This window comes from Phaseolus vulgaris, chromosome 8 (genome assembly GCF_051622355.1).
Source record: "Phaseolus vulgaris cultivar YP4 chromosome 8, ASM5162235v1, whole genome shotgun sequence".
Taxonomy (NCBI): Eukaryota; Viridiplantae; Streptophyta; class Magnoliopsida; order Fabales; family Fabaceae; genus Phaseolus; species Phaseolus vulgaris.
Genome location: NC_143505.1, coordinates 13,826,697 through 13,850,623, shown reverse-complemented (window position 1 = coordinate 13,850,623; position 23,927 = coordinate 13,826,697). Strand labels below are relative to the sequence as shown.

The 23,927-nt window shown below is 36.6% G+C and overlaps 1 protein-coding gene across 1 annotated transcript; it reads right to left on the bottom strand.

Moving 5' to 3' along the window:
• Positions 1-18,773: 18,773 nt before the first annotated feature.
• On the bottom strand, positions 18,774-20,366 carry LOC137825737 (protein PSK SIMULATOR 1). The gene has a single exon (XM_068631493.2). The coding sequence runs from the start codon at positions 20,218-20,220 to the stop codon at positions 18,793-18,795; it is 1,428 nt and encodes a 475-aa protein (XP_068487594.1). The 5' UTR covers positions 20,221-20,366; the 3' UTR covers positions 18,774-18,792.
• Positions 20,367-23,927: the final 3,561 nt, after the last annotated feature.

The following is a 23,927-nucleotide window of genomic DNA, read 5'->3' as shown; positions in this document are numbered from 1 at the left end:
ATTTTTTCTTAATCTTAAATTATTTTTCTATTTAAATATTTACAACATGATCAAATCGCCGCCAGCAAAATGAAACTGTGGCAGCCCTCACAATTCCCATTAATGACTCAACTCGTGGCTATTGCTTTAAATCTTTAGATAAACAATTTAATTTATACAATATAAAAAATTTATTTTTTTATACTTAGTCTATTTTATAGACATATTTCAAAAGTACACCTGAAATTAAAAGAGACATCTTTTTTATTGTTTCACGTGTATACAAAACAATTTTCTTTAAGAGTGCAATATTATAGTATCAGGTTAAACAAAAACTCATTCGCATTTTTTTCTGAAAGCTTGCCTTTTATTGTAGTTTTGAATAATGTAGCATTGATTTAAGTTTTTTTATAAGCAAAATAATTTATTTAAGTTACCTGCATATCTACTTGTCCTTTTATAAATTTCCGACATTGGTGTGTAATAGAATCATTAGTATTCAAACGAGTTTTCTATGGGTTTGGGAAAAAGAGAATAAATCTATATCTTGTGTAAGCTGAGAGAACATATGCAAACCTACAGAGAAAGGCAGGTTGGAGATTAAAGATATCAAAAAGTTTAATGCAACTCTTCTGGCCAAATGAAAATGGCGGTTGGCGAGTGATGAGCAAGGGAGGTGGAAAGATATACTAGTATCAAAATATGGTTTGGAACAAGGTCGAAGTCAACCCCATCTCAAATTCCAATCTTTTTTTTTTTTTTTAAATAAAAGCTTCCATGTTAGGTATCACTATGCAACTTAAGATCTCAGCTAGGCTAACACCTCAAGTTACAACAATCATTTACCATCACATGAAAAAAATATTATTGAACAAAAGAAAAATAAAAAAAATAAAAAAAATACAAAAATACGGGGGGACTATACCAAAACCCATATGTTAACAAAAACGATACATAGGTAGACTATACCTATTCATAAAGAATTCTAAGAATAGTCAAGGTGGAAGCCTATTATACCAAAGAAAAGGCTCTCTATGAAAAAATCCTAAATTAGCCAACTTATCAGCACACGCATTTCCTTCACGAAAAATATGAGTAACCGTAAACCTAATTTTCCCACAATAAGTAAGACAAGCATTCCATCGATTACGAAGCATCCAAGGAACAGTTGTCCTAGCAGTAAACGCAGCACAAACAAAAGCAGAATCTCATTCCAACCAGACATTAGTAAGCCCCATCTTTTGAGCTTCCTCCATAGCATGTATAACCCCATAAAACTCAGCAACCAGAGCAGTCTGAACTTCAAGAAATGCAGAAAAAGCTCCAATAAATTCCCCCATACTCCCACGAAAAATACCTCCGCAAGTAGCAAGACCAGGATACCCCCTAGCAGCCCCTTCAGTGTTAATTTTAACCCAGCCTGGTGAAGGAAACTCCCATCTAACAGGAAGAGGACGTAAAATTTTACCAGTACGAGTGTTAATACCAAAAAACTTGAGCACATTGAAATCGAACATATCATTCTTCATTGAAGCTTTAGACGAATTACCCACTAGACAAGTTAAATCTTTAATAACCAAAATAGCCCTAGAAACCTCAATCTTATCCTGAAAACGAGCATAATTCCTCATACGCCATATCATCCAAATAGAAAAAGTTATCACAGCTAGCTTAATCAATTTAACCAACGAACTACCATCACTCTTAATAAAAGAAAGAAGATCATCCTAATTAGAGAAATGATAAGTAGGAAAAATGTGTTGAACCCAACTCCAAATACGCAAAGCATTAGCACATTCAAAAAATAAATGTTGAATAGATTCATCGTGCTTTTCACAAAGCGTACACATAGAACAAATATGCAAACCTTTATTTTGAATATGCTGATCTGTAGGAAGCCGCCCATGAAAAACTTTCCAAAGGACAAGAGTTTTGGAAGGCGAAATATATGAAGACCAAATAAATTTACCCCAACCACAGGAAACCCCTGGATCTAAGAAAAAAGTCCTAGCTAATTTAAGAGTGAGACGACCAGACTCATCTAGAATCCAATTAGGAATATCCTGTACTGCCCTAACCATGATATGACTAAAAAGATGAGGCATATGCTGTAAAGACAATGGAATATTCCAATCAGCACCTGTCCAAAACTGAGAGACTGTATCCGAACTACTAGCACCATCAGATAATCCTGCAATATTTGCTAAAGAAATAGTAGCACACCATTTATCATTCCAGAAATTAATAAAAGAACCTGTACCAACAGTCCAAGAAGTATAATCAAGTATAGTAGAATAAAACTGCTTAATTCCAGGCCAAAGAGATGACGATCTATAAACCATTCGAAACTCGTATTTTGATTTAAGGACCCTGGCTTTCAAGAGCAAAGACCAAGGCTTGTTGCTATAAGCAAAGTTCCAAGCAAGCTTAAGAAGATATGCATTATTTTCATGGTGAAGGTTAATAATTTTCAAACCTCCATTCTCAAGGGGAGAACAAATCGTATCCCAATTAACAGTAGCTATACCTTTTTTCAAAATATCACCAGTCCAAATAAAATTTCGACACCACTGCTCAACTTGCTTAAGAAGAGAAACAGACCATTTATACAAATTAAAACTATAAGCTAGAAGACCCGTAATCACCGTATTGACCAACTGAACACGATCCATCATGCTAAGAGATTTACCTTTCCAAGAAGCTAACTTCAATTTGACTTTATCAGCCAAAGGTTGAAGAAAACGACCCCTTGGAGCACCAACAAAGATAGGCACTCCTAAATAAGTGAAAGGCAAACAACCAGGACTACATGAAAGAATACGCTGAATTTTGGTGATAAACCTTGTAGAATTATCCATGGTGAAAAAACTACTCTTAGAATTATTAACATATTGGCCAGAGAAATCACCATATGTTTTAAGAAAATTACTCAAATTTCTAAGAGACTTATTATCCGCCCTACAAAAAATGAAAATGTCATCCGCATATAAAATATGAGAGGGAGTGAGAAAACCTTGTGGACTAGCCATATGTAGAATCTTCTTATCATTCACAAGCTTTGAGAGACCTCTACTAAGAACTTCCTCTGCAAGACAAAAAAGTATAGGAGACAAAGGATCACCTTGTCTAACACCTCTACTACAAGGAAAAAAACCCACCAAACTACCATTTATTCTGATAGAAAGCATAGCTGAACGGAGAATAGTACTAATCCAACCGACAAACGAGGAGTGAAAACCAAAGCGTGACAAAACTAATAGTAAAAACTTCCAACTTAGAGTGTCAAAGGCTTTGTGAATATCAACTTTGTAAGCCACATTGCCTCCGTGAACCTTTTTAGAAAGCAAGTTAATAGCTTCAGAGGCAATACTAATACAATCTTGAATCTGTCTGCCCTGCACAAACCCATACTGATTAGGTGAAATAATTCTGGCAGCCACAAGAGCAAGCCGATCTGCCAAAATCTTGGAAATAATCTTAAATTTAAAATTAGCAACAGTAATCGGCCTGAAATCTTTAATAGATTCAGCACCCTGAATCTTAGGAATAAGAGATACCACATTACTGTTCATTCCAGGGAGAACCCAGTTTTGTTTAAAAAACTGTTGGACTGCCTTACAAACATCTGTCCCAATAATATCCCAACAAGAATGATAACCACCAAAGCCATCAGGACCAGGAGCACTATTGCCATTAAGGTTAAAAACAACATTCCTGATTTCCAAAAAATCAGGACACTTAATCAACATCATATTCTCCTCAGAGGAAACCAACTCAGGAATATAAGTACCAATAAAATCTTCCATATTGTCTATACCCAGATCATGAGAAATAGACTCAGCATAAAGAGTTTTATAAAAATCCAAAATATGTTCCTCAATGAGTGTAGGATCCTCAGTAACAACATTATCAATTCGTAGACGATGAATTCCACTAGAATTATTCCTCCTCTTGACCACAGCATGGAAAAAAGCAGTATTTCTATCCCCATCTTTAAACCAAAGCATTTTAGCCCTTTCTTTCCAAAACAAATATTGACAGTGAAGAGCATGATCAAGCTCCTCCTTAGCGATCCTTTCTTGATAGAGAAGCCCATCAATATCTGACATACTAGCAATCTCTAAGGTTTGTTGAATACCAAGGAGAAGACCCTGTTTAAGAAGAACTACATTGTGAACATTGCCAAAAGAATTTTTATTCCAGTCACGTAGCTCAACTTTCAACCTTTTTAACTTATGATGTAAAATAAACATAGGACAACCAACAACCTTATTAGCCCAAGAATCATGAATAAGCTTCATACATGAAGCGTCTTGAAGCCACATAGAAAAGAAACGAAAATTGCTAACCTTCCTCAAAGAATTACTAGCAAGACTAGTAAGAATAGGGGAATGATCTGAACAATTTTTAACAAGAACCTGATAAGTACAAGAATCCCATTCATCCAAACACACTCCGTTACATAACGCCCTATCCAATCTTCTATGAATTCTATGGAGCCCTCTCCTTCCATTACACCAAGTATAGCAAGTTCCAGTAAAAGGCATACAAGAAAGGTCATTAGTATTATTCCAATCAAGGAATTCATTACAAGAAACTTGATTAGGAGCCACCCCTCCTTTACAGTCATCCGTCGAGAGCACAGCATTAAAATCACCCATAATACACCAAGGCCCTATGAAGGAACTAAGATCCCTCCACAAAACCCGTCTAGCCACGTATGTGGTAGCACCATAAACACCTGCAAAACTAAAACATTATCATGCAAATGACAAGTTACAGAAATAAATTGTTCATTTACCAAGAAATTTCGGACCAAATTAGGAACCGACAAACACCAAAGCTTAGCGGCTTTATTAACAATAGGAGACGTAGCCACCAAATGCATATTAACAGATTTGAAAATAACTTCAAAAGCATTAGTGTACGGCACCATAGGTTCAGCAAGAAAAACCAAAAGAGGTTTATGTAGTTTGAGTAAACTAATCAACATCTCCACAGTTTTGTGGTTTCCCAATCCTCTAACATTCCAGAAAAATGAAGAGACTTTCATTGCGACGTTGTGGAGAGAACTGCCTTAGCAGTTTTTTTGGATTTACCATTCTTCTTAGGTGGTCTCCCTGGTTTTCTTTTAGTGCAAACTATTTCCTCTCCAGTATCACTGTCATCCTCCTCCATCTCGTTGGGATCAGCCCAAAATTTTGAAAGAACATTTGTATTTTCCAAACCATCAATAGAGGAAAAGTGATTTTGCAGGTCCAACGATAGTGCTTTAACATCCGCAGAAGATTTAGCCTTCTGAGGTTCAACAATGGCAGTAGATGTACCAATATAAGGATCACCTCCCACATCTGTAGTGTCTAAACCATCAAGAAAGGAGAAATGTTTTTTTATCACCAACGACGGGGATGGTACAGTCACAATAGCAGAGACCTCCTCATGATGACCACCAATTGGAGTATTGGGTAGGTTTGTAGTATGAACAGGTGATTTTTCCCGCTGAGGAGAGATGGGACGTAACTGAGGTGATACCACCACTGGATTCAAGACCTCCACATGATGAGCATCAAAAGGAGCATGAGACTCGGAGCCCTTGGCTTGCATAAGGCCAGGTGAATTCCTTAGCGTCCCCGTTTCTGGGAAATCCGAAGTGTGAGTGGGCAATCCCTGCCTGGATTCATGATCCGAAGCATCTTCAAGAGAAGGCATATCAGCAAAATCATCCTCCACTCCACCTGATTTATCAAGAGCAGTATGACCCAAGAGTGACCCTGCTTTAGCTCCACTAGAAGCATTAATGGTCAATTTATCAGTGCAACCTTCCACGTGCGTCGGCTGCGGATCTTTTTTACGATACTCTTTACGTTGTTTTGGGACCTCAGTCCTCCCCTGATCTCGTTCATCAAAAATTATCTTATGAGAAGATTTATATGGAGACACAGGAGCACGACCCTGATCACGAAGCACTCGGCACTGAGCAAGCTCATGGCCTATCACCTTACAGTGAGAACAAAAAGGTGGGAGCCATTCATATTCCACACCAGCTACAAAGGTAAAGTCTGAGCGTTCAACCCAGAGATGATCAGGAAGAGGAGACAACATATCAATATCCACCAACACTCTAGCAAACATACCCCTTTTCTTTCTCATAGTATTCTCATCCAAAACCAAAGGAGTACCAAGACATTTTATGATTGAAAAAATCACATGTGGCCTCCAATACTCCAAAGGCAAACTATAGATTCTAACCCAGGCCTGAGTTTTTGTACTCTTCATGGTAGTTGGAACAAAATCTTTTGTCCAGGCAAATCTTGGTGGTGGAGAGAATTATCTAAAGTTTTTTGCGAGGGAGAAGATGTAGGATGGTTCCAAGAAGCATTAGTTTGGAAAATTGGATCTAGGGACAAAAATAGATTTTGGGAGGATACTTGGGTTGGTAGGAGTAAACTCATCACACTATTCCTTAGGTTGTACTCTTTATTTATGGACCAGTTGATTGTGGGTCAGGTGGAGGAGGATGAGAAAAAACAGTCTGGCATTGGCGGCTAAGGTGGAGGAGGGTCAGGTTTAAATGGAAATTTGTACAAGAAGAAATGCTAAGGTATATCTCTAGGGGTTCTTTAAAGAGGGACATAAAGGACATTCAACTATGGAAAGAGGATGCTACAGGGGATTTCTCTGTGATATATGCTTATAGGTGCTTGGCTAATCAGGTCACATGCTCTCATAACAGTATTTTCAAACAACTTTAGCAGACTAAAGCATTGCCCAATGTATTGATTACTACTTGGAGGATTTTGCTAGATAGAATGCCAACACGAATAAGCTTAATCAAGAGAGGAGTGTTACTTAGTTCACCTTTTTGTGTGTTTTGCCAAGAGTCGGAAGAGTCTTCTCAACACCTGTTCTTAGAATGCACAATGGCACAACTTGTGTGGTCTCTATGCTTTAGATGGAAAGGCATCTTGTTTGTCCAACATAAGGACTTGAAGTGTCACTTTGACAACTTCTACTTAGCACATATGAACAACAAGAAAAATCTAGTTTGGAAAGGCATGTGGATTGAACTACAATTATGAAGGGAACATTGTAGTTGATGGTGTCATCCACAAGGGTCTACATGCACCAAGAATACGATAATGGAAGGGAAGATGCAATCCAGTCTAGAATTTTATCCCTTGTACATTGCATAATTATGCAGCTCTGAGCCATTAGAAAGCGCTGAAACATTGTGTAGGGAGCAAAATGTATATTGTTTATGGTATGGGTGCTTGTAGTGGTTATGCTTGTCATAGTAAGATGGAGAGGTTGGAGTTTTTTTATTACAACTGTTTGAAAAAGTTGGTAAACTTGCTTCTTCGCAAGTCAGGAGGTTTGACTAAAAAATTGGGAAAAGATGAAGTGATGATTGTATAGCAGGGAACATCATCTAAGGTATATGAGGGGGTGCATAACAAGTTATATGGTGATGTATAATTATTCAGCAAATGTTGGAAGCTAAGAGAAAGAATGTTTTGGAAGCTGGAAGACGAAGGAAGAATGAGTACTTAAAGCAAAGGATTGAGTTGCTATCATGTTCTGCATAATTATGCAGTGTGGCATAGAAGCTTCTATTGTGCAGGGCAGCTTTGGCCCATCTGTTTACCGCAGGGTTGCATAGCTTTGGGGTGTTTGGGTTTGCTCTGAAAAGTTGTGTAAATGCCTATGTCAAATTATTTTGCTGAGCTTGCTGTTAGTTATGCTCTAATTGTCTTATGCAGAAGCTACTCGGTGGTCTATGCACATCCTAACTAGGGATGGCAAAGCGGGACGGGGCGGGCTAGCCCGCTAGCCCGCAAAAAAAGGAAAAAAAAGTTGACTTGGCAGCACTGAAATGAAATGGAAACTTTGAGTGAAAAAAAAATTAGGTTTTCATTTCAACATTCAACACACAAATGCTACAACTGCTGTTCAAAAAACACACACAACGCACTCTCCTTAGCAGCGACGGCGCTGCCGCTCGCTCCACCTTCGACTCCACGCCACTCCGTCTGCGATTTGCGCGTTACTGCTGCACTACTTCCGCCCCACACCACTTTGTTTTCGCACCGCATGTTGTTGTCGCTGCTCCGCTGTCGCCCCGCGTTGCTCTGATGTCGCACTGTTGTTGCCTCCATTCAATTTCTAAAAAAAAAATGAATGCAGGCTGGCCCGCAAACCTGCGGGCCAATCCTTATGTAGGGCGGGATGGAAATCTAGCCCGCATTCACTTTGCGGGGCGGGCCAAGTGCGGGGCGAGCTGACCCGCTTTACCATCCCTAATCCTAAGGCAAGAGAGGTGTATGAAGTAAGGCCCAAGCCCAGGCCCATTCAGACTCCCAATGTCACAGACCAAAGGGAGGGGCTCTTTAGTCAAAACAAAATGGGAAGTCCAACAGTGGCATGCTAAAATAAACAAAAGTTTACTTTAAGGGTTAGTGCTAATGGTCAAAGCCCACCATCCTATAAATCTAAAGTTGTCGACTATGACCGAATAATCATGGAACAAGGGGACCAGAAGAAAGGTGGGAAGCTTCAAGCCTATGAAGGAGAGAATGGACAAACGAAGGCCATTTTGAAGTGGAGACTTTTTGGGTCACCTTTTGAAGGAGAAGGGAATGCGGGCAGTGAAAATCATGTAGGAGGGAGAAACTTCTTTCGTGGGGAATCAAGCAGATCAAAGTCGCTGATGAAAGGTGCTCGTTGGTCAAGGGTGATGACATGTAATTCAAGCAAAAACATCTCTGACTTCAACATCCTAAACTGTAATAGATTGTTTTGGAGCAGACAAGACATTTCATCACCTATAACAATTTGGGAATCAAGTAAGGAATTGGGTGTTACCTACGAAGGAGAGCAGGGTGATATCATTGAAGAACTAGAAAACATGGAAGCTAGAGATCGTATCCTAAGGCTTGGAATAAGGAGTCATCAAGGTTATCAATGTTAATAGGTTCTCTTAATATAAGAGGGTTGGGGGGGAAATGGGAAGTGGAACTAGGTCCATGGTTTAATCAAGAAGGAAAGGCTGGAAATGTTATGCATACAAGAGACGAAAGCAAGTTCTTTTTCGGAAGCTATGAGTTTCTCTTTATGGGGCAGCAATGAAGTTGAATGGGTTCACAAGGAAGCTCATAATAATGGTGGTGGAGGTATTCTATCTATGTGGCATAAATTGGGGTTCAAGTGTGATAGTCAGGAGGTTGGAGATGGGTATGTAGCTACGTTTGGTCGATACTTAAAAACAAACGCAAAGGTAGCAATCTTTAATGTTTATTCGTCGTGTGATTGGGAGGAGAAGAAACAATTATGATTTAAGTTATCGATGCTAAGGTTAGCCAAAGTACAAGCGAGTTATTGGTGGTGTTTTATTGGAGATTTTAATGCAGTTAGATCTTCAAATGAAAGGAAAGGTGTTATTAACGGGAGAAAGAAAAGAGAAGTAGAAGGGTTTAATGATTTTATTGAAAAGAACCAGCTTTGTGATATACCACTTGTGAGCATTAAATTCACATGGTTTAGACCGAATGGGATGGCTATGAGCAAATTAGACAGAGTGTTGGTCTCACAGGAGTGGCTTGACTTATGGCCAAAATGCAAACAATACGTTCAAACTCGACAAGTCTCAAATCAATGCGCTATTATTGTGAAATCTAGTAAGGTTGATTTGGGACTGAAGTCGTTCAGATCTATAGACTCTTGGCTTTTGGAAAAAGGTTTTGCGGATTTGGTTAAATCAAAGTGGAATGCGTACAAGACGGAAAGAGAGGGTTTGGTCAGGTGTAAAGAAAAATTTAAAATGCTGAAACATGATCTGAAGATCTAGAATGCACAAGTTCATGGTAATATGTACACAAAAAAGAGAGAGGTTATTCCTGAGATTGGTGAGTTGGATGTTAAGGATGCAGTATTAAGTCTGTGTGAGGGGGAGAGAAAGAAAAGAGTTCAACTTCTGAGTGAACTTAAGGATATTAATAGTAAAATTGAGTCCCTTTTAAGGCAGAAAGCCAGGGTCAATTGGATCATGTCAGCAGATTCATACACAAAGTTCTACCACGCTACTTTGTCTTGGAGGAGAGTGTCGAATAAAATCAAAGGCCTGGAAGTGGAAGGAGTGTGGCAAGAGGACCCAAAAGTTGTAAGAACTGAGGCTAGAAGACTTTTTGAAAAACGCTTTTCTGAGCCAACAAACTACAAGGTTAGGCTAGGAAATGTGGATTTTTCTGAACTCTCACAGGAGTAAAATGACAAGTTGATAGCAAAGATATCAGAGGAAGAGGTAAGGGAGGCAGTTTGGCAGTGTGAAGGTTCTAAAAGTCCTGGACCAGACGTGTTTAATTTCAATTTCATCAAAGGAAGCTGGGAAACCATCAAGCAAGATATTTTACAAGTTGTGGAAAGTTTTGAAGCATCGGGGAAATTTCCAAAGGGTTGCAACTGTTCTTTTATCGCTTTAGTACTAAAGGTTAAGGATCCTATGAGTTTAGATGAATACAGACCCATCTCCCTTGTTGGTGCTATTTACAAGATTATCTCTAAAGTTTTAGCCAACAGGATGAAAAGTGTTCTTCCTAAAGTAATTGATGAGTAATTGATACAACTCAATTTTCTTTTCTCAAGGATAGGGGTTTATTATAAAGTATTGTTCTTGCCAACGAAGTGGTGGAGGACCTCAGGAAGGGGAAGAAGTCCGGAATTGTTATAAAGGTCGACTATGAGAAGGCTTATGATTCAGTGCGATGAGAATTCTTGTACTATATGCTATGCAGACTCGGCTTCTATGATAAATGGGTTACTTGGATAAAAGGGTGTTTGGAATCTGCTTCGGTGTCAGTCCTGGTTAATGGCAGCCCATCTAGGGAATTTAATCCTTCTAGGGGTCTAAGGCAAGGGGATCCGATTGCCCTTTTTCTCTTCTTGGTAGTAGTGGAAGGTTTGGAGGGTCTTGTTAGGAAAACAGTGCATCTTGAAAAGATGAAAGGGGTTATAGTTGGTGTAAATCATATATAAGTCTCTATGCTCTAGTTTGCAGATGATACTTTGGTGGTATATGTTGATATTTCTCGGCAAGTGTACCAAATCAACTGTAATATAGTACTCTTTAAAGTACGAATGTCGAACCCATAGGGAACAATTCTAATTAAGATAATTTGTTATAAAACTCATCAAGTATAGAAAATAATGTTGAGATATTTGTTCATAACCAAATTAAAGATTTCACAAGTAACTAAGAGATTTAGGGTTTGATTCAACCAAATACAAAACTAACTTATCAATTATAGAGAAAGATACTTGGAATTTAATTGCGTCTATCTCAATCATCTGTATTTTGGAATAATACAATATATAATACTCAAAACTACTTATTCTTGATGCTTAATTTAAAGTCATTCACCTTGATTCCTCACAGATGAAATTCATAAGATAATTTCTCAAACACTGATTCCTCAGATATTTAACAAATCATCCAGCTTTAGGAACAAAATTATAATGCAATCAATAACCTGGAATCTATTCCTAGCATTACAAGTTATCAAGTATTTTCGCCTATTTCGGATCCTTAAAAGTACTTTCCAGTTAAATTTAAGGATCAAAATCAAGACTTCATTGATCAGATAAAATCAAGTAATAAGCATGAAACGAAAATATCAAGAACAAGTAGAAAAGAAAATATTATATATATATATATATATATCACCAAGAATACATTTGATCAAAGTAGATTACATTCAATCCCAAGTTAGAAAACACTTAGCCACTCATGACAGCTCCTCCAATCTTCATTCTTGATCTGGATTGCATAAGAAGGGCTAATATGAGCACTTTCTTCTCCTAAGAATAGAGGTCTATTCTTCTTCTCTCACTAATCTCTCTTTATAAAAATCCAGTCTTTTTCCACCGCTTCTGTTTTCACTTTGTTCCAAAATTTATATATTGAACTTTAGCTCAAGCTAGCCAATTTAGCCTAAGCTAGATCTTTCGGTGCATTTTTAGCTTCAGCTAGCAATTCTAGCCTGAGCTAGATTAGTACTGCACCTTTAATCAACTATGGACAGTTTTAGCTTGAGTTAAATCCTCTAGTGATCCAATTAAGTTTTTGCTTTCTTTCTTTCAATGTCAACTTGAATACATTCTTTAATGCTTTATATTCATCTGCAATTTACACAAAAATTGAGATTAAATTTCTTCATTTGTTTCTTGGTTCAAAATATATAATCAGATTCAATAGTTCTCAGATTAGGGTAATTTTCTTACATTAAGCAACAATTAAGTTCCAAAGTGTTCAATTTTCTCAATCATAAAAACTACACATTGGCACTTATTAGTATATCAGGACTCAAAGCAAAATGTGTTCATGAAGACGATTCTCATATGCTTTTAATTAGCGACAGGCTTAAGGGTGAATTTTCACAAGACTAGGATAGGAGCAGTAGGAGTCCAAGCTCAGCATATCCTGGCTTATGCTAACATGCTAAATTGTGCTCAAATGTCGGTACCGTTCAAATACCTTAGTATGCTAGTTGGGGGGAACCCGAGGAAGAGAGAGTTTTGGACGGAGGTTGTTGATAAAGTTAGAAGGAAACTATCTGTTTAGAAAGGGAAAATGCTTACCTTTGCAGGAAGAGTTTGTCTGATCAAAGCAGTGTTCGCTGCAATTCCTTTGTACTATTTCTCATTGTTCAGGGCACCCAATTTCAGTGTGTAATGAAATCACAAGTATACAAAGAAGATTTCTATAGAGCTGGGATAGTGAAGGAAGGAAAATAGCTTGGATAAAATGGGAAACTTGCTGCAAACCAAAAAAGGAGGGGGGCCTAGTCATCAAGGATGTTAGCAGCTTTAACAAAGCGTTGATCGCGAAATGGATGTGGAAAGTGAAAGTGGAATCTACAGGAAAGTGGAGAGAGGTAGTAGTGTCCAAGTATCTACGAAGTAATCTAAGTAGTACTTGTCAATCATGGTGGTGGCGTGATGTGATTAATATATGTGAAGAAGGTCAAGTTGGAAGTTGGTTCAACAAGCAAGTTTCTTGGAAGATGGGGGACGGGAAAGATATTCGCTTCTGAGAAGATCTCTGGTCAGGAGATGTCCCTCTGCAACAGAAATACCCTAGGCTTTACCTCATATCAGAAGACAAAGAGGAAAAGATCCAACAGGTAGGAGGGTGGGAAGATTTTACGTGGAAATGGAATTTTCGATGGAGGAGAGTCTTGTTCGAATGGGAAAAGGAGCAACTCTTGTAGTTGGAAACAGACTTGAATGTAGGAGTGTTGCGAAAGGAGGTCTAGATAGGGTTGTTTGGGCTAATGAAGAAGGAGGTGTGTTCTCACTTAAATCAACATATCGGGCCTTGATTACTTCAGTTCCATCTGAAAGGTGTTAGGCAACAGATATTCTATGGAGTATCAAAATCACTCCCAATGCTTTAATGTTGGCATGGAGGGTACTGAAAGGTAAAATTCCAACACGTGCTAATCTCCAGAGAAGAGGGATTATTTTATCATCCTTCTTATGCCCTCTTTGTAACCAGGCTGAGGAATCATTCATTCATCTCTTTGAGGAATGTATGATAGCTTTTCAAGTCTAGTTGATGATTTCTAAATGGGTAGGACTTAGTATTGTGTACCATAAAGATCTGAACCAACATTTGCTCCAGTTTGTTTTATTTCAGTTCAATGTGAAAAATAATCGGGTTTGGAAAGGGGTGTGGATAGCGGTTTTATGGAGTATTTGAAATCACATGAATGGAGTGGTATATAGAGACAGGAAGGTGAATGCTGAGGAAATCTTTAGTATGGCACAACTACAAAAGTGGGCTTGGATGAAGAGAAAAATTAGAATATTTGGTTTTTCTTACTCTGATTGGGTGTTATATCCTCTCAACTACATTCAATCTTTAAGCTGAGGTATAGTTTCTGAGTTGAGCTCACAGAGGGGTGTTATAGCTAAGGAGAGCTTGGAGGCCGAAAATGGAGGGGTTATCTTCTCCTGCAGCAACAGAAACAATCTTTTTGAAGGGGCAATTGTCTTGAAGGTACAAAATGGAGGTGTTGTTTTGCTTTGGGGGTAACAGAGTAAGTTCAATGTGCAGGTGATGCAACTTTGGTTTCCACAAACCAACTTTTCCAGCAGCTAAAAGAGGGGTAAGTGAGTTGTGGAGGGATCCAAACAAGGGAGTAGGTAGCAGAGGTTGTTAGCAGAATAAAGGCTATGATAGCAACAATTTTGTTCTTGCTCTGAGTGGTCTGCGGGACTGCAAGCCAAGACCTGGCTTTTTATGGAGATGGAGAATAAGGAAGTCTAAGCCAATGTGAAGGATTATAGTACGTGTTTTCCTGACTCACGGTTAAGGTAAGACAATTTTAATACTGTTGAAGAGCAGGGAGTGGCAGTTGTTTATCAAGAATGCTTCATGTGCTATGAGTATAAAGTGTAAGCTAGTTGGCACTAGGTCTATCCACCACAGAAAGTCTTAATGGTGTTTTGATGACAGCGTTTTATGCAGTTTTGCTAGTTCTGCTGCATAATGTTATGGTTATCCTATTGGCAGCTGCTAAAGCAATGTCTAGGAAGCAGGAATAGAAGGAAGAGGAACTGCCAAGTGAAGGTTATAGGAGGATTCTATTGCACTAATGTAGATGGAGACAACTGTTTTTTAAGGTCAGCGCAAGTTGTTTTACTAAATCCATTTGTGAACGATGGTGATGTTGAGGTTGTGATTATTGGAGCTTTGGATACTAGTATTCCAGCCTTGGTTCATGTGAGGGAAGCCATACAATACTCTAATGAGAACAAATATCCTGATGCTACTATTGGTCAAGGCAAGTGATGTTTTTCAGTTGGTGACCATAGAGAATTCTGAAGTGGTGTTAAAGTAATAGGGACTAAGGATGATTTATAAACTATGAGCATAAAGTTCTGCTAGCATGTACTTGGTATAACAAGTGCAGTGTTCGGATGCAGGTTTAGAATTTTGCTGCATAACTCCGAGTGCTGGTTTATCATTGCCTGCAATTGAGAACAAAGTTATCTTAGTAGTATTTTCGAAACTGGAATTACTTGAATTAGATTGTTTTTAATAGGTGTGATACTGCTAGCGAGATTTTTAAAGTTTAAAAATTCTTTTACTACTTTGTCACTTCATCTTTGGAAGGACTGCATAAGGACCCACCTGTATACATGGGTAAAGCTGGTGTAGTTAGGTAGTTCCTGTTGAAGGTATTTGTGTTCAGGGTTTTATATTGTGTTGCTATAAAAACAGGGGAGGGAAAGAAAAAAAGTCTTTTCTGAGTAAGACATGTTTTTTTATAAGGGTTGGTGCTAAAGTATCTCTTTTTTATATTAATTTATTAATTTTTTTTTGATAAAAAAAAAAGTTATGCTTAAATTATAGTTAGGAAGCTAAGCTTATTTAAAGTTTTTGGTTCGTAAACTAGCTAGTAAGCTTGTGTTTGGTACTTGTAAAATGGTTGAGACACTCTTGAAATATTCCATTTTATTCAATTATTTTTTGTCGATAAAAAATTCTGCATTTGATTTATATATATATATATATAAATTATTTATACTTTTTTCCTTTTTTTAAATTTTTATATAAATGGACAAAGTTCATCATTAAAATTGAGTTAAATTTAAATTTTATTTTTTATAACTTTTTAATACAAAAAAGCCATAAATAACTTGGACCTTATTTCTTGCAATTTAAACCCTAAACTTATAGTAATTTAAACCCTAAGTTTAAAATACTTTGATAACATCTTAAAAACTTAGACTCCAAGTTTATCTCAAATTTAAAACATCAACATGTATATTAAGATTTATATATTATGAATTGACTATATATCGTCGATATGTGATCTTTAATAATAAATAAATAAATCAACTAGATATTGTTTAAAAATTAATTATGTTATATTCAATTCTTTTATGTTAAGATTTAGGATTTATAATTGAGATAAAATGAAAGATAAAAAATAAAGAAATAAATGATGGTGAATTGATTAGGTGGAAAAAGAAAGCATAAAGATTAGGTAAAAAAAAATTAAAAAAATTCCACACACAAAAAAAATAAAGAAATTAAGGGAAAACAATTAACATAATATTTATAATATAATAAGAATATATAATTATAATCAATAATAATAATAATTAATAATAAATTACAATTTTCTGGTTATCTCATATAGTCAATGATACTATGTAGTAAATGATTTTATCTTCTACAACAATATTAACTTTATTATCTTTAAATAAAATGAGAAAAATGTTAATATTTTTGTGAACTTTATTAACTTTATAGAGAATAAAAAAATTGTAATTAAAAATAAAGACAACATTATGTTTCAATCTGATTGATTATGTGTTTTTATTTTCAAATATATCAACATGAAAAATGTGTCATCAATCATAAAGAAATTGTTTTTCAAAAATAAAAACATATAATCAATTATGATTACTTTTATTTTATCTGTTTAACCGTATTTTTAACCCTTTTTTTTTTCTTTTCGCTCCCTCTATTTCTTTTATCTCTATAATTTTAATAAATATTAAATTAAATGAGTATATATGTAAATTATCTAAATGCTATAATAGTTTTATTAAGATTTTATGTTAATTTTTTTATATTTTCATTTTATTGTTTTTGAATATTAAATTTTGATTTAACTTGGGTGTAATCTTGAACTTTGTAAGGTTATCAAGATTAAAATTAAGGTTTAAAAAAAATGGGCCAGCAAACAATGTCAAAACATAATACAAATGGTTGTATGTTGGAAGTTGTGGAATCTATCACCATATCAATTGAATCCACATCTTCCATGGCAAAGAAGTTGAAAAAAATAAAATAATAAACTAAATACAAATTACCAAACTTCCAACTTATGTAATATCTAATAGATCAAAAGCACTAGTAGACATAAAAACTTTGCCCGCAAAGCTGGGCTTAGGATTCATAAAAAAATAAAAAAAAATTAAGAAAGCAATAGAAACAAAAATGTTCAAATCTTATAACAATGAGACACGTCTCTGCTTCGAACGCTTTGGGAAGTGTGAGAAGGAGGAAGCAATGGTGGTTGTTGTTGTACAGTGGTGATTGAAGAGGGACTAAGATGGGTGAGAGTAGAAGAAGAAGAACATGGAGCGTAAAGGAAGAGGGTTCAAAATGTGTCAAAATTTATGAACATTTTTTTTCTTTGGATGCAACGGGTGAAAACTACTCCTTATAAGAAAGTGAAAGAAAGTGGTAACCGCTCAACTACTCCTTATAAGGGAGTGGATGTAACTGGTGAAAACTACGTAAGAAAGTGGATGTAAATGGTGACGGTGAAAACTACTGAAGGAAGAAAGTGGTAACCTCTCAGTAATAATTAATTCAAACAGTTGCTCTATTTATTTCAAATATTTTATTAAATTTATTTCTCTTTCATACAACAGACACTCTCTCATTATGCAATTAATTTTCAAAATAAATTATCTCTTTCAATTCATAACTACTCCTCCACCTCTCTTTCAATTCATAACTGTTTATCCACATCTTTTTCAATTCAAAACTGCTTTATATTAATACAATAATAAAATTAAATATATTAATATAAGAATAAAATGGGAAAAAAATGAAGAACAGTTAAGGGGAATAAGAAATAACACAATAACCATAATACAATAATAAAATTAAAATATTAATATAAGAATAAAATAAGAAAAAAAATAAGATCAGTTAAGAGGGAAATCTTGTTGAAAGGTTTAAGAAAATGGAAATTTTAAGAAAATGGAAATGTTTGTGGATACCATGCAATTGCACTAAAACTTTAGGGGACACTGCCAAATTACTTATTTTTTTAATGTAATCTATGTCTGCCCAGGTTTTGTTACTCAAATTTCGCAAGCTTAAACGATGCTCCCACGAAAATTATCCTAACCATTAAAACTAAATAATTAATTCAGTTGATTTAATGTACTAAATTTACCTTCTCATTGATGGATTCTTTTATTTTTTACTAATAAAAAATAAACATTCTCGTAATATTTAATAAGAACAGATAAAAAATAAATTATTATGTAGAAACTATAAAATTCCTTATAAAAAATATCATCAATATTTTATAAAATATGCCTTAAAAACATATAATAAAAACAACATGTACTAATATTTTTTAATAAAGATTCTCTAAGATACTTTCATTTGATAACTCTTTAAAATAATATAATAATATTTTAAATTAAAAATAAAATAAAAATACTAATTTATTGAATTGTTAAATGAGTGTTTTTAATGTTAAAAGTGTGATAATTGAAAATCTAAAACCCAAAACAAATGCATTTTATAGTAAAACCTAGTGATAATATTGCGAAATTTTGTTAATCTCTCCAGATTAAGAGTCAGACGCAATTGGCCCTTATGGGATCTTATTGACCAATTCGTGTATCATTATTATAGTTTATGTCTTATAAGAGTCACCCTTTCAACCAGCTGGAGGGATTGACATAATGTAGCCACTAGTGCATTAATCAAGATATTGAAACAAATCAACTCTTGATGATGATCTATAATTTCATAATTCCATCGCTATCAATTATATACGATGGTTTCGTTTCTGCTTTACGTGAAGGCTTTCATTGCCACTAAGGACACAAACTCAAGATCTCTACACACACTTTTATAGACAAATATAATTTCACGTTCTACATGCAAATGAGAAACTTTGGTAGGCATCAATCTTCGATCTTGTTAGTGTAAAAGAACTAGAAATTAAAAAAGAATAAGATGAAATTTGAGATATGAAAAACATAAAAGCATCACAATTTTCTGTACCAATACATATAACTCAACCCCACCAACACTTTCACAATCCCCTCCTCCACCTTCTCCAAATCGGAATAGTGCAAAGTTTGCAACAACAACACCGTTGGCCTTGTCTCAAACTTTTGCTTCTCCAAGTTCCTCTCCGCCTGCCACCTCACCATGTCATGAGCCACCGGAACCAACCACTCCATCACATCCCCCACCTCCTCGTGCCACCGTCTAGCCGCAGCAGACGAATGGCCCTCTCCGTCACCCTTCAATTTCCCCCATTCCAACCACTCCCCTCTCAGTTTCGGCCTCAACTTCACCTCCAACCTCTCAGGTAGCATCTCGTACAACGCAGCGCGCGCGTCGTCCCCTATCGTAGCATCAGGCGCGTTCATGCACCGTTCCGCCAACATAATCACGTTCGCGTACCGCAGCGAGAGCCCCGCCCCGCCCACCGTAGCGGCTGGCGCCAGCCGCATGACGCGATTGTTCCGGGCCACCTCTCCGCCTCCCTGCGGAGGCGAATTGCGGTACCGGAAAACCCCGGTGGAAGCACTCTTCTGGACGTGACAACAACCCCACACGCGCTTCCGAATTAACAACTGCTCCTCGGCTTGGTCGAATAAAAAGAGGTTCAACTTATACAAATCGCGATGTTCAACGCGGCAACAACAATTCTCCGGTGATCTAGCAACCCTGGGTCGGCCATTGGTCTTCCTCTTCTGGTTGATACCTCTGGCAACATTACCCGTGATGAAGATTCTGAAAACGGAACATATTCTATTATAGACAATGCAAACAATCCTCGCCATGAGGCCGACAACCTTGTCGAATGTCTGACCCCAAAGGGAGACATGTTTGAAATATATAATCTGTCTCCGATAAAACATGATTCTGTCATTGAAACATTCGACCTTGACCTTCAGACCGTGGTTTGCCCTAATGCTTCGCCACCGTTGCATTTTTCTTTCCGACGCTTCCATCTCCGTGAGGGATTCCATGGCCTTGTGGAGGCTCCTCGTAGCGAATACGAGCTTCTCCATGCTCTCGATCTTCTTCTCGACGTCCCGGGTTCCGAACTGGAGCTTGCGGGCGTCTAGGGCGTCGAAGCGGGCAAGGTTTTGGTCGGAGCATCGGGCGGCAAGGCGGGACACGGTGGCGGCGGCGAGGTTGAGTTCCTCGAGTCGCTCGGCGCAGGCAAGGGTGAGGAGGAAACACTCGTCGCGGGAGTTGAGATGAGAAACGGATTTGGACCTGATGATGTTGCGGCGTAGGTGGACTATTTCCTGGTGGGAGAGGGAGTTGTAGAGGGAGAGGAGACGGCACATGATCTTGGCGGCATCGAAGGCGAGGACGCCGAGGGTCTGTTGCGGGGAGGGTTCGTCGTGGATGAAGAGGCAGCAGAGGTTGGCGGCGCCGGAACAAGGAGCCATGATTGGAGAGCGTCACCAACCTCTTTCTCTCGACGACGTTGTAATATTGATTTATGGTTTCGATACTTTTACAACAAATGTTTGTTTGTTATTTAAATTTTGACAGGTCCTTTCACTGAATTTTGGTGGTGGCGTGTGTGTTGTTTGGTGGGGTGCTTTTCTCAAATTATTACACTTTTTACCTTTTAAAATAACCACTTTCTTTTGTTAAATACTACCTCTCAAATAACCATATTACGTCATTTTGGTCCAATCACAACAGGTAAATACTGTCAATTATTTAGCTCCTCCATTCAATCCGCGCATGGTTAAACAAAAACAAAATTTAACCCAAAACTTTAATAAAATAATATTTTATTCATTTTTTATTTTTTATTTTTAAATATTATTATATTATTATAATGTGTTGTCAAGTATATGTTTTTAATGTGTTCTCAAGTATATGTTTTTAATGTGTATAGTGTGAAAGAAATATTTTCCATATTATATCTACCAAATTCAAGGGTGTGAGGGAGGAGGTGTTTTTTTTATGTTTGGTATATCATTAGTTACTCAAAATTATTCAACACAATAGTTACTCAAAATTATTTTCATTCAACGTCAATTTTAAATTGGTATATCGTTAATTCCTTAGCATAAGACCCAACATAAATGAGTTTACTTGGTGTTTAATGTAAAATTAAATTGGCAATCTCCATGCATACGTAGTCGGTGGTCGTCGAAGTTATGTAAAGATCAACATGATCGCCGGTCGATGAAACGGCGATCTCCATGTGTGCGTAGTCGGTGGTCGTTGAAGTTGGTCAACATGATCGCCGGTCGAGGAAGTGGCGTTTTCCATATGTATGTAGTCGGTGGTCGCCGAAGTTATGCAACGTGCTTGGGTAACTCGTCGTGTGGCAAGGTGAATGTAGGTGGCCTCGGTTCTGGGTGTTTCGGTAAAGCTGAATGATGCTATGAGGTAACCTGTTGGTTAGTTTTTTGGGTATGGTTCTCTCACTTTAAGGTTGTTATGATCCAACCATAAAGGAGAATTTCTTTTGTGGATGAAATAGGAAGTCCACTTCTGATCATTGTATATGGGTTGGGATACCCCTGAAATATCCCTTTAATTTTATTTATTCATTGATAAAAAAAATATCGAAATTAAATAGCATAGTAGCATTAGATTCCACAATAAATGTCAAACAGCAACATCTATTGCCCATAGTATTTGACTCAGGTTAAGAATAAACGAATGAACAGTGAATGCGGAAAATAAAAGAATAATGACGAGAGAAATTAACGTTTGATTACTTTCATCATAAACTTTATATTAAAAAATCGCTAAATTATGGAGATGGGATAATGAATTATTTTTCTATATTAATTGTAGATGCAGTCAAAGCTAATTATGCAAACTCATCTACGTCGATAGAATAGCATCGATCACTAATTTTAAAGAGGAGTGGCAAAAATTACTTTTTTTAAAATATAATGATAATCAATTGACAACTTTGAACTAAAATAACAAATAAAATGATTTTTTAAAACTCAAGTTTAAAATGACTTGATATTCTTCATTTTGTATAAATATAATTTGAAGCTCACTTTAAATGTGCAAAAACTGCGACCAATAGTTTCCAAAATTGGGAAATAGTCTCACCCAATTCTTGTTGACCCAGATTCAGTGTCTTGCTACTTTCAAGAACTAACAGTGAATGCCTCAATCAAGTGATGAAGTTGCCACCTCTTCCATTTGTGTTCTTTCATTTCATTATTTTGCATCATTGAGATTTGGCAAACCTTCAAGAGAATAGAAAAATGTTACTTTCACTTAAAAATATTAATCTCCTTATATGAAATCATTTTTCAGTAAAAAAAAAATTTCTTCTATTTTTAACGTTGCTCTCTTCCTTAAATAAGCAGCCTTATAAGTGCAAGGTATGTATGTAAACTAAAAACACATTCACATCATAATTCCAGTTATCTAAAATACTTTATTGATATGAAATGATGTGATATAAAATTTAAACTCACATGTTAAATTATGAGAATAAAAATTATTTTTTAAATTTACAAACTTAAAATACGAGTTTATATTAAATAAAAAATTGAAAAAAAAATATTAAAAATAACGTGACACGATGCGATGAGTATCATTCTTATATTGAAAATAACTTTAAAAGATTAATGTTTCCTACTTTGGAATCTACAGTTAACATGGAAGATTATAATTTACTGCTTGATTGTAACATTAACCTTTTTTAATTCTCTTCAAACAAATTTAAATTTATAAGTGTTTGAGGAAAGGTGTATGTAATTCCTTCGAAGACATTTTATCCATTTTTCACCACTAATATAATCAATCTGTGAGTTAAATTTTTATAAATTGAATGTTTCCACAACATTCTTAGAAAACATAATTACTAACTAAATTTTGTATAATTAATAAACTATACAACGGTGTATTGATTATTTTTTTTTTATCAACAATGAATAAAATTAATAAAAGAGATACTTAAGGAGTATCCCAACCCGTATACATAACACATGGTTATTCCTCCTCATGACTTGTAGCTACACACTTGCAAACCTAAGCATGTAGCTATAGCCACTTGGGATATCATCCAAATGTTGCACCAACATCACAGAATCCTACAAAATTAACGGTAACTTCTACATCAAAAGCGTAAAATGCAGCAAACTTTGCATCACTTTATGTAGCCATATTCTACCCAACTACACACCACAAGATTTCCATATCAGTCCCTTGTCAGGGTCATGAAACGGTATCCTTACAGAAGCAACCTTACTTACAGCCTGTTTTCAAAGGGTTTTCTTAGCTTACTTCGTAGGAAATCCTGTACGTCACCTAGCCATCCTCCCCTTCCTTAGCATTTCAGCTTACATCATCTGCACTCTGCCCCTGTTAGCCACACTGCTCCTATACCAGCCTAAACAGCCCCTCTTAGCCACCTCCATCCGCATGTCTCGATCAAAACTACCGCATGGAATTTAAAGAACTACACAGAACCCTTACGCCCCAAAGCAACGTCTTGGCCAAACACTTGGTTTGTTACCTGTCAGTAAACCACTATAATACCAGGTCCACGGCATCGTTTGAGCGATCCCATCCATCATGTACATAGTATGTGCTCCACAAGCCGTCTAGCCTCATAATAATGACATGGCATCCGCTTTGAGTAGAAACAACACCAACAAGCCTTTTAGTTCCAAAAACTTGAACAACGAAGAGTTTGAGCCCAGCAGGTTGTCAAGATGCAGAGGTTGATATCGCTTTAGAGCAAGAATGCTTGAAGGTGAGGCAGCATCCATTACGAAGTGATGGTCTTCGTTGTGCTTGCTTAGGCGATCAATGATTGATTGCATGCTTCTTATATTCCTGCTACCTACATGGAACGGTCCCTACTATCTTACATCAGCCTAATACTACCCATCCTGGCCACTCCTCATATAGACCAGAGCCCTGCACCAACTGCTACAGTAGCATGCAGTTCTTTCTAATGACTTTTGGTCTGGTATTTTGACACTGTTCTGCCTGATTGGAACATGATCGATCCCGTTCCTGTTGGGGTGGGGAGCCTCGCACCCTGTATCAACTACAACACATATACTTTTGATTATACAATATACATGGTTTACAATATACATGGTTTACATTCATAGATAATTTTGTTTTTCTGAAATACTTCATTCAAAAAGTA